Source organism: Geotrypetes seraphini, chromosome 13, assembly GCF_902459505.1.
Source record: "Geotrypetes seraphini chromosome 13, aGeoSer1.1, whole genome shotgun sequence".
Classification (NCBI taxonomy): Eukaryota; Metazoa; Chordata; class Amphibia; order Gymnophiona; family Dermophiidae; genus Geotrypetes; species Geotrypetes seraphini.
In genome coordinates this window covers 40,741,017-40,758,788 of record NC_047096.1, presented here as the reverse complement: position 1 = coordinate 40,758,788, position 17,772 = coordinate 40,741,017, and the positions used below count along the sequence as shown (strand labels likewise).

The window sequence follows — 17,772 nt, the reverse complement described above, 5'->3', positions numbered from 1 at the left end:
CCAGCAAAGTACATTACTTGATTTACGCAGAAAAATGATTAATATGGCAACTTTGACAAACTCAGAAATTTAAGGCCAAGCTAGAATAAAAAGTTGATTCTAATAGCCAAAGAATGCAAATTCACAAGTGGTTCCAGACTTTTGCATACCACTGTATATCCACCATCTGTGTATATCACCTCCCCTTCCCTACAATACCCCCTTCATCTGCCCATGTGTATGATTTATGAGATTGTAGGGTAACCTTTTAAAATTGATGTCACATTGTTCTTATCTGTATTTATTGAAAGTGGTATCTGTTAGTATCACCTTTGACGTGATATGATGTTGCAGTTTTATCATCTGTATGTAATCTTTTATAGTTGTATGTTTCATGACATTTACAGCCTGATGTCATGAGTATCATCTCTCTGCTATTGCCAACCTATAAATCTCACTATGAACCTTGTCAAAATTTCAGTATTAAACATTAACATCTACCTTTTAAACATGTCCTTTATTGTAACCTGTTGCTGGGAAGCAGTTGTTTGCACATCTCCTAAAGGCCTCAGCCATGTAGGTTGGGGCACAGAATGCATGCTCAACAGATCTATGCACTCCATTTCCAAATCTGGAGGGTTTGTTCCTCACAGGTTGCTAGTGAAAGATCACAGACTTTTGATCATTTCTCCCTCTGTGGGTTATGTGTGACCAGGAGGTGGGGCTGCTGGGCGTGTGGTTTAGGGGTGGGTGGGTCGTGACCAGCTCTCTTGATGAAAGCAGTGAAGGTCAGGCAGAGATATCATCCAGAGCTTAAGCTAACAGCTAGGGATATGGGCCCCCATCTGGGCCCAGCAGTACATTGCCTAGGTGGCCAGTGAGACCCATGTTTGGATCATGGCTGCAGGCCCCAGCAGACAAGCTATGCAGCACAGCTGCTGTCACACACCATGCAACCCCATCTTCCTCACTTTTCCCTGATTTTCAGCTGCCTGCATGGGTTGTGGCTTCAGGCCTGAGTGTGACCTCATCCCAAGGGCACTATTCTTATAGGTGTGTGCTCTACCTGCCAACCTTGCCCACGATGCTCTGCCAGTGATCTGCTCTGTAGTGTTAGGTCCAGGTCGGTGAAGAAATTATTAGTCCATATTATGTTTTGCAACATTCACCTACGCACCCTTCCCCCATTCCTTGGGGGCAGCTTGAGGGAGCTCTGAGTGGGTTGGCATGTTTCCCACAGCAGCCTGTGAAGCTGACGGTGGTCTAGCCAATGAGTGTGGGATCTGTTTGAGGGACTAGGTATGCTCTGAGGGCCCTCTGTGTCCAGTGTGATGTCCTTCATAGCTCTCTTCTTTGTCAGATTCTTCTGTAGTGTAGGGATTAGGGCTCATGTGCAGCATTACAAGGGTTGAGGGGGGTTCAATACCCACTGTTGATGTTTGTAGAAATGTTTTCTTTTTCTTTCTCCACCTGCTGCAAGGAGCTAGATATGAGTGTGTAGCCTTTTGGATTGCTGGCTGCAGATGGGCAAATGCCTCCCTCTCCCCTGAGATGTATCATGACATCTCATTCTTTGGGAGTCTGAGAGTTGCTGTATGTGGTGTATTTATGTTCAGCCCTGAGGCACAATCTCATGCACCAGATGAGGCTGGTATCTTCTCTGCGCAGAGACTGCGACTCCAGGTCTGTGACTCCAGGTCTCTGTGCACGCAAAGTGCCTGCAAGATACAAGTTGTTGGATAATGGGGTCAGGTTACAGGCCTTTTTGGCTTCACATACATGATTGTTGAGACATGCTGTGTACTGCTCTTCACAAGGCCTCTTTGTATCATGTAGGAGCCCTTACGGTTGTTCAGTTACTTACTGTTTTTATCCAGTTGTTATCTATCAGGTTTTCTTGCATTGATACATCACAGGACCCCTGAGGAAGGAGTGTTTCTTCGAAACACGGACCGTGTCGGGTCCAGCCTTATCTGTCCTTTTGGATACAAACTGTTTTATGGTTTCATTTTTATTTTTGTCCAATAAAGACTTGGCATCCTGTACGCCATCACTGTAGTTTTTGCTTTTGTTCTTGGACCTTTTTGGCTTCACATACATGATTGTTGAGACATGCTGTGTACTGCTCTTCACAAGGCCTGTTTGCAGGGAGATCAGATGGGAGAATATGGCTCAGGTGGGTGGTGAGCTGGGGTGAGTATGGGGCCCCCAGCAGAGTGTAGTGGCCTTTGTGTGGAGCATTTGTATTGTAGATGGGGGGGGGGGTGAAGCTGGTCACTGGGGCAGGCAGGTATGGTTTCTGACTTACTGTACATTAGTGAGATGGCCCCAACATTGCTCTATGTGGGCATGGGACAGGAATGGAGAGTGAAGGGAACTTACATCTATGGGGCCTCTCATGTTAGCAAGGCAAAGGTGGAGCAGGTGGGGGAAACTTGCAAGCTCCTGAAGGCTTCTTGCACAGTGGTGTTTTTTCCTTTGTTATTACATGAGCAGTTAGATATTTGGAGCCACACTCTGCCTGTGTGTGGTGCTTGCACATGAATGCTGCTGTGATCCTGGGAGGCACAGTTTCCCATTCAATTGTATAGACTGCTGCAGATGGCTCTCCATGCCCTCATGGACACACTGAGGAGAAGCAGGTGATGGAGATGTTTGAATATGTGCCTCCTGTAGTGGAGGCACAGGACCAGATTCTTAGTCTCCTGGGGGGGAGTAATTAGGCTCTCTACTACGGGACATTCTCCTGTCCTATCTTGTCCCTTCTCTCTCTTGCCTCTATCTACTTCTCTCCGTCCTATCTCTCTTTCTTACACACACACACATTCTCTTCTGTCTCTCTCTCTCTCCTCTCTGTCTCTATGCTCACTATCTCCACTACCTCTCGTGTACTCTTCTATCTCCTCACTCCCACAAAGAAACATTTCTCCGCGTGAAACGTTTATCTACATATACACATTCAGCACATCACTGGAATGTCGTTTCACTACCGTGGTGACATGTTGGACATCATTGCTGACATTCTCTATGTACGGTACCACTGCAGATATTTTTCTGTGGCATATTTTCAGTATCCAGCAATGTTTAGCAGTGAACAACGATACCACCTCTACACTCCGAGTTTCAAAACATGTCGTACGTTTTTGGTGTTTTTTGATTATAGATGCTGACTTTTGGGTGTCAGACTACATATCAAAAATGCCCCTGTATATGTGTGTCAGATTATTTTTAGTGATAATTTACAGGTGAAAGGCTGCTCCTTAGTCCCTTTCAATTGCTCAACAGATTCAAGAAATTACTAAAAATGTTCCAGAAGAGGCCTTATTAAGCTTTGAGGAAATAGGAAGGTTGCCTCCCACAGCAGGAGCAGATGGCTTGGAGCCCAGATGAGGCAGAACACTGTTTTAAGCATACTGTATTATGCCGAAGAAAACTAGAATTATCCTGGTAAGTTTGCTTCAGTAAAATCTAAAGAAATGATGGACAAAAGTATTAACAATGAAAATACTATATTTAAAAAACACTTGATTGTTATTTGGGGTAAGATGACATCTCATGGGATAAAAATGTCCAGCTCAAATTGCATCAGCTACTACATTAAGAAATAATGTCTTGGAATTTTGAATTAGAGAATGACACGGGGAGAAAATTTTCCCCATCCCTGCAAGTTTTGTCACTGTCTCTGCCCCAATTCATGTAAGCTCTGCTTTAACTGCACAAGCCTCGGACACTTAAGATTTTAAAGTGTTTGAGGCTTATGCAGTTGAGGACAAAGCTTACAGGAATGGGGTAAGGACAGGAAAAGAACTCGCGGGGATGGGACAGGAAAATGAGTTTCTGAGGGGACAGGGAAAAATTTGTCCCCATGTCATTCTCGACTTCGAATGCCAAGTTATATCTCCACCTTGGCTCCTACACTAGAAGTCTTCAGCTTTCATGCTATGTCATAAAATAGGATCTTAGCCCATCACAAAAAATGCCAAACCGCTAAGTTTAGAGATCTAAAAGGTACGCGTAGCATAATTAGATGTTAGCACCAAAATTCCCAAAGAAAGCTTAGAATCCAAACACAACATCCATTCCACCTCTGTATTAGTGTTATGGAAGGAATCCATTGTACTGATCGGCAATATCTGCATTTCATGAAGAGCTAATTCCAAATATTAGTGCAAATGGAAACAAAATGCGCTCTGGTGAATTACACATTTACTAATATCAACATAGGAAAGGGTAGATTCATAAATGGCACCTCCAAGATAAGCATCAAAATACAGGGTACTAAGCACCAGTTCTATAACGGCGGCTCTGCATGGAACTGCTGTTATAGAATACTAGCTTAGCTCCGCATTCTCACACCTAACCAAAGACTGGTGTAAATGCTCACGCTTACATACTGGCATTTAGACACGTAAATGCAAGTATTCTATAAAACTATGCCTTAATTCTGGGTATATTCTTGACCCACCCATGCCTTTTTCAATGACCAAATCCCCTTAGAGATGTGTACTATAGAAATTAGGCCTGATGTTTATAGACTAGGGCCATATGTATAGTTTAAATATCAAGGCCTTGAGAGTTATTGAAGAAATTGGAAAGCTCCGAGGTACTTAACAATAAAACTAATAATTAGTGTCAATTAACACTTGCTAAGGCCAGTTATTGATACTGTAGTTATCACCAATTAAGCGTATTACTTTATGCATACAAGTGACCCTATTCTATGACCACTGCCCAATCACGTTCCTATCTGTGTGTGCCATTTATGGAATCGGGGGCTAAGTGCGTCAACAAATTTTTGATGAGGAAAAAGGAACCAGTTCAAGCTGATGGGAAAAAAAATAGAAAGAGTATGAAACATTACAGAAGACAGGGGAATAGTTAAATGTTTCCAGAAGAGGGAAGGGGGCAAAGCAGGACAGTGTGGGGAGAAAAAAAAGAATAGTGATGACAGGGCACAAAGGGACATTCAGAGATAGCTGGGAAAGGGAGCTAGCAAAGAGTGCTAAAAGATAAGGGCAAAGGAAACAGGAAACAAAGGAAGTGTGGACAGATACAGGGCACTGATGTTTAATAAACCAAATATATTGCTTGAGTACCAATCCCCGAGCAAGTTTCCCAACTGTAGTCATTATATGAAAACTCCCAGTCAGTTGCTCATACTATATCACCTAGAGGCATAGTTACTAACACGTGTTGTTTTACCACTAACTCATGCTATTTAAGCACAGATCCCATGTAATGCAATGAGAACTGGAGTTAACAATAGCCCACAAAAAAAACTACAACCCTTAATGCTGAACGCACATGACTGCTGAGGACTCCCTAAGGGCATGCTTACAGCTTTGCCCTGTAATTGCCATCAACTAGATAAGAACCTCCAGGAAATACTCATGGTATAATCTTAATTCCATGAATTGAGCACGTGGGCTGAAAATTTCTAGGACGTGGGCGCATCTGTTGTCTTACTTAGAAAAGCACCAAAACATTATTGAGAAATGCAGAGTAAAACTACGTGGACCTATTGATCATTGGAGATCTAAATATAGAAATATAGCTCCAGAAATGAGGTCACCACTGCAAATCAATTCCATCTTTGGGATTCAGCAAACTGAACCCCAAGGCTTAAAATGACTAAAGATGTTAGCTTCTTGAAAAGTTGTTAAGAACAAAACGCACCCTGCCCTATCCTATGCCAAAAGAGTGAACTAGAAGCCCCTTGCTATGTGAAGAAAAATGACTTTAAAAGTATTCTTTTCATTTTCACCATCAACAATCAGGTGGACGTCCAGCTCCAGTTGTGGCAATGCAGAAACCTGTTTCATCCACTGGATATAGAGCACAGAGTCAGTCTTTTCAACATAATGGAAAACATAAAAGATGTATTTCTTCTTTTCAAAATCACATATCAGTTCAATTGGCATCAAGACCCAGCTAGATTTTAGGTGGATGCTGAAAACTACAATGACTCCCCATTTAAGGGGGACGAGATCTCCCAAACAACCTATTTTTCAGCACCAACAAGTATATAAACTTTTGCTTCTTGTTGGTGCTACAACAATGTGGCACGTCCACTAGGATCATCGTGGTCCATGCTGGTCAGAATGGCCTTCTGGTCCTCAGCAAGTGGCCGGTGGCAGAGGTCATCCTTCAGTGCAGAGAGGCGGGCAAATGGGTCCTGACGGGAGTGTCTTTTCTTCTTGCGGAGGCAGACAGCTTCCTCAGGCCACAGTACCTGAGAGTTAGGAAGTTGCTGAACCTGGGAGGCAGAATCGTCTGGTGGGGGTGGGAGGAAAGAGAGAGAGAGAGGAAAGGAGGTTGAGAAAAAGAAAGAACACAAATCAAACAGTTCAGACAAAAGTAGAAGAAAACCCTGACTGCTAAAAAAATACCTCATATTTAAAATCACAGAATTCTACAGAAAGATGAGTACACTCATGGAGTCACAGAACTTGTCTATCCTGGTCTTGAAAGGGCTAGAAGTCATGATTTCTAGATGTATTCATAATTAAACCACAGAGTAGGCCCAAAATTATCCAGTTATTTAGGGAAATCTCAGACTGGATGCACAAATGGAACCAGTTACCATATATACTCGAATATAAACTAGGATTTTTGGGCCAAAAATTGGCCCAAAAATGGGGGTCCTGGTTTATATTTGGGCCAGCACTCAGTGCCCACCCAATCCCCTCCAAGACTTATTGCAGGCCTCTGCCGGGCTGCCAGGCTCTGCAACCTGTCCCCCCTCCCTGCCCTGTCTATCGTACCTCCTCTGCCACTGGAATCCCTGGTGATCCAGAGGTGTAGCAGGCAGCAGTGAACTTTCCATGCTCCTGCCCCGCTGCTAACCCGGTCGGTCGCTGCCATGAGTTCCAGCTTCAGCTGCTGAGCGGTACCGAGCAGGAGCGCACTTTGGCACTGCTGCTCGGTGCTGAGAAGCTTCCTGAATAGCTCCCGTGAATTTTTGTGAGAATTTGTGGGAGCCATTCAGAAAGCTGCTTAGCGCCTAGCAGCATCGCCAAAGTGGGCTCCTACTCGGTACCGCTGCAGCTGAAGCCAGAACTCACGGCAGTGACTGACTGACTGACCGACTAGGTTAGCAGAGGGGCAGGAGCGCGGAAAGCTTGCTCCTGCCCACTACGTATCAGTACCACCAGGGATTCCAGCAGCAGAGGAGGTACGATGGACAGGGCAGGGAGGGAAGGGGGCTGTGTGCAGTGCCTGGCAGGAAGGGGGCTGGGTGCAGAGTCTGACAGGGGAGGGAGGGGGCGCTGGGTACAGATCCTGGCAGGGCAGGGCACTTGAATATTAAGCCACCCGACTTATATTCGAGTCAACCATTTTTCCTCTTTTAGGGGAAAAATGGGGGGTCCCAACTTATATTTGGATAGACTTATAGTCAAGTATATACTGTACAGTATATACAGAAATACTGATTCTACATCTCTCCTCTTCAATGGACACACATTATTTTTGTATTTATTTTGTAGCCATTGTTGAGATGGCTTGGAGAAATACACTGCTTATTCCTAGGATAAGCAGCATAAAATCTTGTTTTATTGCTTGGGATCTAGCTAGGTGCTTGGGACCTAGGTTGACCACTGTTGGAAACAGGAAGATGGACCTTCGGTGTGTCCTAGTATGCAAATTTTTATGTTATGTTCTACAAAATTGCATGTGTATCATATATATGCTGCAAACAATTAGAACTTCTAATCTTAGGAGTTCATGAATTGTAAATGTAGGTGTTTATTTTCCAGCTAATTAGAGCTTCTTTGAGACTACAGAAAATCTGCATTTATCAATGTTTATGTGCCACAGGTACAGATGTTGGGTACCTTTTTCAGTGGAATCTATATGTACATTTTGTCACTTAGGAATTATCAGCACAGAATGAATGTTTATAGATTCTCCTATGCAAGAGGCATCCAACAATACAAACTTTCCCTTCCTTCAAAAAAGGACTTAAAGGAGTTAAGAACTTTAGCCAATCTTTTATTTTCAAATTTTCTCAATTAAGGAATGAACTTCCTCTAATTTTTTCACAAATCTTTAAAAACTTTCTTATTTGCTAAACACTTTGGAAATTAGCCCCATTGAAATTCTTGATTGTTTATCTATTTGTATTTTTTTTATTATTGTTAACCGAGTCGAGCTTCCTTTGGTTGATGACCGATATATAAAGCTTAGTTTTAGTTTAGTTTAGCAATGGCCCAAAATCTGAATGGAGGATGTAGGGCAAGCAGAGAGTTAACAGAATCCTGGAGGAAGTTGTGTTTTTCTGGTCCTTATCCAATAATCACCTATTTTACTTTTTTGCATTGGGAGTATATCAGTGTTTATCAGTTAAATCTAAAATTGGAACCTTTACATATAGTATGCATGCAGTACAAATAAGGTGGATGTACATATGAATAGGAGAAAGTATGATGGCACCAGAAGCAATCTTCCCATAGCACCAGTGGCATAGTAAGGGGGGGTGAGGGGGTGGTTAGCCACAGGTGCTGTCTTAATGAGGGCACAGGCAGCCATCTTCCCTCCCCCCCCCAACGTGCAAGCTACTTCCCTTCCCCTGTACCTCTGTAACATTCCTGACGTGAGCAGTAACCTCCAACCTGCTGTCGCAGCAGAATTGGCTCTTACTCAGACGTCACTTCCTGGACCCACGCCTAGGAAATGATGTCAGAGGATGAGCAGACGCTGGCACGACAGCAGGTTGGGGGTTGCTGCTTGTGCCAGGAACATTACAGAGGTATGAGAGAAGGGAAGCAGTGCGCGTGAGGTGGGAGAGGGCGGGGAAGGAGCATGTGGAAGGGGGCGGGAAGGAGCGCCCCCTCTCCAGGTGCCTCTCACCCTCACTATGCCACTGTATGGCACACTTTATTATTCTAACCGCTCTGCACTACAGAACCAGGCACATTCCAACGACCAGTGGAAAACATGAGCTGGTGTGGCTCATCTATTAATCTCATCCAAACCGGGCACTAATATTTACTAAATGCATTTTCCATTCAGATCTGTTAGCAAAGATCGCTAAAGCCCAGTGATCACCACATCAGAAGGAGGCAGCTGAGGTACTACCTGAATGAAGAAAACCTACACAATAGACTGTTTCTTTAGAGAACTGCATTCACTGAGGACTCCATGTGAATGTTTTTCAACATACAGTGGTACCTCGGAATCCAAACTTAATCCGTTCCAGAACCCCGTTCGAGTTCCAAAACGTTCGAGTTCTAAGACAATTTTTTCTATTGAAAATAACAGAAATTGTGGATTAATCCATTCCTTGGTCCCACAAACTCAGATTTTTAAATAAATTTAACAATAAACACACTGGATTTGGCTAATATAGACGGGCTGTGCAGGAATTGGCAAGATTGTGGCAAGATTGGGGCCCCCTGGCAGAGTCAGCAAGATCGGGCTCCCACCGGCATAGACAGCAAGATTGGGCCCCCCAATTGGCATAGACAGCAAGATCGGCAACAGGAACTGCAAGCGGTGCTCAGCCCAAAGCTTCCCTCTGACGTGAACCGCCCAGGCGGAAACAGGAAGCTGCGTCAGAGGGGAAGCTTTGGACTGAGCAACACTCACAATTTCCGTACGCTCGGATTCCAAAGCAGCATTCGGATTCCGGGGCAAATTTTAATTAAAAAAATAGTTTGGATTCCAAGTTGTTCCAGTTTTGGGGCATTCGGATTCTGAAATACCACTGTATACACTTCTATTTTTCACAGGTCAGAGATAAAACAAAGCAGTGGTGTAGTAAGGCTCTGGCACCCATCCTCCTCTCCGCTCCTTCCCGTTCCCCCCTGCCATGTGCATGCACCCCCTTCCCTCGTACCTCTTTAATTTTCCTAGCATGAGCAGTATCATAAACTTGCTGCCGCATCAGTGTTAGCACTTTCTGACGTCACTTACGGGTCCCGCGCCCAGGAAGTGATGTCAGAGGGGAAGCCGACACGACACGGGCAGCAAGTTTGTGATGCTGCTCATGCCAGAAAAATTAAGGAGTTACAGGGGAAGGGAAGGGGGCATGCATACCGCAGGGGGGGGTCAGTGAGGAGCGATAGGGAGTGGAGAAGGGGGCAGGGAAGGGGCGGCACTGCCCCAGGTGCCTCTTACCCTCTCTGCGCCACTGAAACAAAGGGCAGCAGAAATTATTTTCAAATAAAGGCCTACATTAGAATAGTTGTGCTGGAACTGTGAGGGTTTGTAATGTGATCATTTTTTAAATGGAGTACTATTTCATATGCATATACAGGGTACTAAATTTTAGCAGTAGCTTGCGTGAAACTTGTGCACTGAGGTTCCTGAGTACTTGCTAAACCATGTATGAGATTTGCTAGACCTTCTGTGAATGTCAAATGGAATTTGAAGTTTGAAAAGCTATGAATTATAAAACACTGTCATAAGGTGAAAACCTACTTGACAAATGTATTCATGTTTATTATTATTTCCTTGAAGTACTATTCAGTTTTAATAAAGTATATACAATTGTGCGCAAAACTTTAAGCATCCCTAGAAAAATAGATTGTTTCACTGATTCCCTAAGTGAACCAAAGCTAACTAACCCAACCTCTGCATGGTACAGTTAAAAATAAACCTACACTTGGTTCGGTATATGTCCACAAAACAGATCACCATATACTCAAACACAAATTATATGCAATTCACATCACTACTGTGCAACAACAGTGAGGGCTTATATAGGGCCGTAGCCACCTCACCTAGCAAACATTACAACCTTAGTGCCTTTTTTCCACTTATACTGTCTAGCTTGTTTCTGGTGGTGCTTAACAAATAGCACTAACTAAAATACAGGTGCTTCTAAAGCATGTTTCAAGTTCAATGTGATTGCCCGTTTCACAGATGCTTCTTTAATAGTGGATGTCTTAATAGATCCACTTTCCTATTGCTACAAGAAAAAAAATCTCTTTATCATCTATGTATACATTATGAACCCAATGTATAAATAAGATTGTAGGTATGCTACAATCAGCATTACAAAAGACTCATTGCTCTGGCTGATGCAGGACCTTGAACATCCGAATATGCTCAAGGCCTGTCAGCTCTCTTCCCCTTTCAACTTCCAGGGGAAGGGAGGTAAGAAGCTTCACTTTTGTAGTTAGAGGAAGGTAAAAAAATATTTTGGTGGCTCCTCACTTTCCAACATCTATGGAGACTAGCTCGTTAACTGTCACTAAATCTGAACATAAGACTAGCCTTACTGGGTCAGACCAATGGTCCATTAAGCCCAATAGCCCGTTCTCACAGTGGCCAATCCAGGTCATCAGGACCTGGCCAAAACCCAAAGATCAGCAACAATCCATGCCACCGATCCAGAGCAAGCAAAGGCTTCCCCATGTCTTAACAACAGACCATGGACTTTTCCTCCAGGAATTTGTCCAAACTTTTCTTAAAACCTGCTATGTTATCCACCTTTACCACAACCTCTGGCAATGCATTCCAGAGCTTAACTATTCTCTGAGTGAAAAAATATTTCCTCCTATTGGTTTTAAAAGTATTTCCCTGCAATTTCATCGAGTGTTCCCTAGTCTTTGTAATTTTTGACGGAGTGAAAAATCGATTCACTTGTACCCATTCTATTCCACTCAGGATTTTGTAGGCTTCAATCATATCTCCCCTCAGCCTTCTCTTTTCCAGGCTGTAGAGCCCTAACCTTTCCAGTCTTTCCTCATAACGTAAACGTGATTTAGGAGTGATCATTAGCGACGATATGAAGGCTGCCAATCAGGTAGAGAAGGCTTCATCCAAGGCAAGACAAATGATGGGCTGTATCCGTAGGGGTTTTGTCAGCAGAAAACCTGAAGTAATAATGCCACTGTACAGATCCATGGTGAGACCTCATCTCGAGTATTGTGTTCAATTCTGGAGACCACACTACCGAAAAGATGTGTTGAGAATTGAGTCGGTTCAGCGAATGGCTACCAGGATGGTTTTGGGGCTCAGGGATCTCACGTATGAAGAAAGGTTAAAAAAACTGCGGATGTACTCATTGGAGGAGCGAAGACAGAGAGGAGACATGATTGAAACCTTTAAGTATATTACTGGGCGTATAGTGGTGAAAGATGATATCTTCAGTCTTACGGGGCCCTCGGTAACCAGAGGACACTCGCTGAAAATCAGGGGAGGGAAATTTCAGGGTGATGCTAGGAAGTACTTCTTCACCGAAAGGGTGGTCGATCATTGGAACGAGCTGCCTCAGCGGGTGATTGAGGCCAGCAGCGTGTTAGATTTCAAGAGGAAATGGGATATTCATGTGGGATCTCTAGGAGAGTAAGAATCAGGGAGTGGGTCATTGGTATGGGCAGACTCGATGGGCTATAGCCCTTTTCTGCCGTCAATTTCTATGTTTCTATGTTTCTATGAGAGAAGTTCCATTCCCTTTATCATCTTGGTCACTTCTTCTTTGAACCTTTTCTAGCGCCGCTATATCTTTCTTGAGATAAGGAGACCAGAATTGAACGCTATGCTTCCCGTGAGTTCTTTTTCTGCCCCTGCTCCATTCCTGCAAGCTCCGTCCTCATCTGCTCAAGCCTCAAACACTTTAAAATCATAAGTGTTCGAGGCTTGTGCAGTTAAGGCAGAGCTTACAGGAATGGGGCATGGACAACGACAAAACTCACAGGGACAGGGACAAATTTGTTCCCGTGTCATTCTGAATAGGAGATTCCCTACCCAATTAAATCCTTTTAAATATCCACACTTTTTTTCCTATAAGTATTTCAAGTTTGATATTGGGCTAGGTTTTGGATTATTGTCTTGTTGAAGCATTCAACTGCTTTTCAGTTTCAATACCTCCACTGACTATGAGACATTAGTTTCTAAGCTATGTTATATTTATTTGAATTCACTCTTCCTTCCACCTGTTTAATTTCCTGTTCCACTTTCTACCACTCAACACCAAAGCACTACAGAACATCTTTTGTATGCTGGTTGGCAAGTTGTTCTTTTCTTCAATTTATCACCCTTTTTTCCTCTAAAATGGTAAAAGGTCATGAATTTGATATACTGCCTTTCTGTAGTATAACCAAAGTAGTTTACATTCATTATATACAGATACAGGTATCTTATGTGTTTGTGGCCAGTCTAATTTTCATTTCTTCAGTCTGAAGCACTTTCTTAAAACAGGTTCAAGACTTATGTTGCATATTTTAGATGACTTTTGTGAAAAGAATGTAAAAAAACAGTTTCCTTCGGACAAGTCTCCCATGCAGATTATTGCTGCGAAAGCAGTTCTGTTCTCTGGGCAACTATTCCAGAATCAGCTAAGGGCTCCTTTTATGAAGCCGCGGTAGCGGTTTAACACGCGTAATAGTGCGTGCTAAACTGCCGGCCATGCTAGCCGCTACCGCCTCCTCTTCAGCAGGCGGTAGTTTTACGGCTAGCACGGGGATTAGCGCGGGCTAGCACGGGGATTAAAAGTCGTGTGCGCGCTAAAGCCACTAACGCGGCTTCGGAAAAGGAGCCCTAAATTTTTTAGCAGGTAACTTGTAATCTGTGTGTTCTATTTTACAGATCTGATCAGTGTTTGAGCAGTTCTATCAGCTATTTCTCTTGGTCTTCCAGATCTTACCCCGACTTCAACAGTTTCAGTAATTTCCATTTCTTAACTATCCCCCCATCTTTTTTTATGAAACCGCAAGAGGCTTTTTAATCGCTAGCCGCAGCGTTATTAGGTCCAGCACTCATAGGAATTCTATGAGCGTTGGAGTTAATAACGCTACGGCCAGCAATAAAAAAGCCTAATGTAACTTTGTAAAAGGAAGGGGGGGGGGTTATATTTCTGACAGTCAAAATTGTTGATTTAAACCAGTGGTATCAAACTCAAACCCTTTGCAGGGCTACATTTTGGATTTATAGGTACTTGGAGGGCCTTAGAAAAAAATAGTTAATGTCTTATTAAAGAAATTACAATTTTGCATGAGGTAAAACTGTTTATAGTTTATAAATCCTTCCTTTTGGCTAAGTCTTAATAATAATATTGTCATTTATAGCTAGAGAGACATATGATCAAGAAACTGTGTTTATTTCACTTTTGTGATTTTGATAAACATACCGAGGGCCTCAAAATAGTACCTGACAGGCCGCATGTGGCCCCCAGGCTGCGAGATTGAGACCACTGGTTTAAAGCATCAGGAGAATTTTTATGGCTTTTTATGCTTCGTAAACATGAATTAACAAACTCCTCAAATAAATTTTTTTTAAAAACACAAAAATTATTTTCACTTTCAAACGTTCAGGCAGCTGGTCATCGGAACCCATGGTTGTAGGAAGTAGACAAAACAGCAATCACAACTTGAAAAGTTAGAAAGGTCAAAGTAATTGTTGAACTATTGAACTGTTTTAACCTGACTACCTGAAGCCTAATACTTATTATTAACAAACTTTCAAAAAAGTTGTAATGAATCAACTAGAAAAGTGTTCAAGTTTTTGCACCGGCCATATTTGCTTTATATATTACTCAATCCATCGAAACCAGCAAATAAATAGTAATTGCGCATTAACCCTCCTCCTTTTACAAAATCAGCTCTGATGCTCATTCCTATGAACGTCAGAGCTGTCACCCCCACGGCCAGCACTAAAACCTGCACTACAGTTTTGTAAAAGAGAAGGGAAAATTTTGCTCTAAGATGTGTTTAACTTTGTACCATGTAGAAACTGCATCAGCTTCTGTTCGCTTAGGAATTTAATGAAATATACAATTACCGTATTTTCACGCATATAACGCGCACGTTATACACGATTTTACAAACCGTGCATAACCATGCGCGTTATACGCGTGAGCGTGTTTTACAACTTTTTTTTTACATAGTTCCCCCCCCCCGACGTCCGATTCACCCCGCAGGACCGCTCGCACCCCCACTCCGAAGGACCGCTCACACTCGCACCCCGAAGGACCGCTCGGGGGGGGGCATCAGGCTTTCAGGGTGGGGACAGGACTTCAAGGGGGAGAGGAGAGTCGGGGTGGCCAGAGGAGAGTCGGGGCGGGCGAAAGGAGAGTCGGGCGGCGACGGGAGAGTCGGGGCGGCATGCGCGGTATACGAGTGTGTGCTGTATATAAAAATTTCTTTACATAAATTTGTGTTCCCCGCGCGCTATACCCATGTGCGTGTTTTACACGGTTGCGCGGTATATAAGTGAAAATACGGTAGCCAACAAGTACCTAATTTTTTACACATAACTCAGCATACCGAAGTTCTAACAGAAACATTTTGGCAGATTAAATGTCACAAGATACATTGACAATCGTGCTGTATTATCTTTAACACCCACTATTAGAATTCTGTAACATCCAAAATGGCACATCTAGATCACAATGATTTTTTTCTACCATGGGAGAGCACTAGTCTAATGCAGAAAGAAATGTGTCCCTTATTGTATAACCATTACCACTTTTAGAACAAAGAAACTTGGAAATATGTAACATACAGTACTAACTAGGCCCAACTCTGCTTTTCTCAGTCTGAACTCAAGTTCCTTTTCCCAATTTCTACAATTTCCAGTCAAATCATAGCATAAGCCAATAATCAATAAAAAAATAAAGAAGCTAATCTCAAAAATTGGTTATTATAGATAATGGATAAAAACAAAACAAAACTCCAGTAAAGCAAAAATGTACTATGAATATATCTTTCACAACAATGATTGGGGGGAAAAAGGGAGAGGTGGGAGATTGCACTAACCTCTACAACTAGCTAAGGTCAGGAACAATGTAGAAGCAAAATAGGGATGAGACCCAGGATCCTGGGAAATGTATACAGGAAAATAACCAACATAGTTGGTTGAAGCCTGATACCAAAAAAGGGGCTTGAGCAGGGAGCTGAAGAATACAGACCCCACATGGGAAGGAGGGAGGTGCAGAGGAGAGAGAGAGAGGTCTCCCCCATCTCCAGACTCACCGGAGTATTTTCTGGATTTGGAGGAGCCCTTGGTAGACTTTTTGGGCTTCTTAATCCGCTGGTATCTCAGAGCTTCAAGCCTCTCAGGTGCAGCAGCATTCCTGGGCAGAGCCGAACATTCTCTAGAAAGGAAAGAGATAAGTGCAATCAGTGCCCACCACAGAGGCCACCAGAGCTTCGGGTGGATGGGACTGGGAAAGGAAGGGGGATTCAGCCCCACTGGGATGCCACCAAGTGTGGAGGGGGAAAAAAAATAAGCAAGAGTTCCAAGAACAGGACGGCCAGCTGGACTGGAGTTGAAAACAGCAGCAGGAAAGTTCATGAGAACAAGATGCTTTTGTCCATATTGGCTTAGTTTCTTTTTCCCTGCTCCCCTCTGCACTCCATCTATTTCTGCCATTTTATTTCTTGCCTCTTACCCACACCTTCCTGGGTGCCACTAATTTCTAAGACTATTATTCATATTCCAATTGGAAAAACAAGGTGGTGGTATTCTTCCTCTCTCCATATCCGTGCATCTAATTCCACCCCTCTTCTCTCTCAACTTCATAACTGTTTTTGATGCACTCTGAAATTCAACAAGCCCAAACTGCACAGCATCTTCGACTCCAGCTCTGACTGTCCTGTCAGGCATCCTATTTACAGCAGACATCTGAGTCTGCAAAGCAAATCAGGGAGACAGAGCAAGTGTAACAAATTCATCACGTCCTACACCATTTATAGTAAACAATGCCTTCATTTAAAACTGAGAACCTCGGCGTAAACTCATCCATCCAAAGGCATTGTAGAAGCTGATCACGCTACCTAACAGGAGCAAGGAAGGCACATTCGGTGAACAAAAAAAAACCCCCCTTGATGATAACAAATAAAACCTTCTTGCAAAGAGCATGAACTCCAACGGCAGAGGTACACACAAAGAGAAGAGACATAATAGGAGTCTGCATTGTTGCCTCTTATCGTATACTGTATCTCAAGATCTCACAGGAAGGCTTGTTTTATCCACTGAATTTTCTGAGATGCACTGAGACATCTTGTGACACAAGTCTGGGTTGGTACGTTGATAGTGACTGTCGCATCTGTACAACACAACAACCCAAAATTGATCATCAAAACCAAAACCAGTAAAACATAGTTCAAAGTTAAACTAGGTCAGTTTTATCAACGCATAAGACATTTCCCTGTCTCTCCTAATGCCCTGTGTATGCTGGAAATTAGTCACAAGGAAAGTTTTAATGAGGAAAAATTAAAGACATGCTACAGATACAAAGATGTAAAGATACAGAAATGTTAACAGATCCGTTCCCTAGGATACCTATCTTTGTATTTGATGAAATGTACTCTAGCTGGTATGAGCCATTCTACAGTATTGCAGTATTCTGTGACTTTGTTGTGCTTTCAAAACAAATTCCTTTTACTTCCGTTGAATTTATCACGCTGGATCTGTAGCACAGTTATGCTTTTTATCCAGCTATTCATTAGAAAGACTACACTACTTACAAGAACTAAAAAGACTGTTTCTTAAAACTGTCTACCTAATAAAACCAGAAATAATAATCGCACAAGTATCCTTTCTTCCCCCAACAACTGGGGCAAGCATGCCAAGTTGTCTATCCTACAAAAAACTTTTTTCTTGAAGGCTGTTGCCTATACAAGCCAAAGGCACTACAGTCTCTCCATGACATGCATGCACCCTGCTCGCCACGTTAAAAAGCATTAGTAATTGATTGCAGCCATTAACTGGGTCAAACAACTCTACTAAAGAAGTTCTTTACAATTTCAAAAAAATATCACATATTACAATTCATATATGGGAAGTAGTTTATTCAGTCTAATAGAGCTCTACTATACAACCGTGGCTGGCAAAGTAACCAGG

The 17,772-nt window shown here is 42.9% G+C and overlaps 1 protein-coding gene across 5 annotated transcripts in view; it reads right to left on the bottom strand.

The window, feature by feature from the left end:
• Positions 1-3,737: 3,737 nt before the first annotated feature.
• IGSF9B (immunoglobulin superfamily member 9B) overlaps positions 3,738-17,772 on the bottom strand; it is a 224,981-nt gene continuing 210,946 nt past the window's right edge. For 3 of the 5 annotated variants that reach the window (XM_033917419.1, XM_033917418.1, XM_033917421.1), the window contains exons 19-20: positions 15,900-16,021; positions 3,738-6,252 (exon numbers count right to left, since the gene is read on the bottom strand). In XM_033917419.1, coding sequence (XP_033773310.1) covers positions 6,029-6,252; positions 15,900-16,021 — 346 coding nt within the window. In that variant the 3' untranslated portion in view covers positions 3,738-6,028. The remainder of the gene's footprint in view (positions 6,253-15,899; positions 16,022-17,772) is intronic. The other 2 variants (XM_033917423.1, XM_033917422.1) reach the window with 2 other exon arrangements.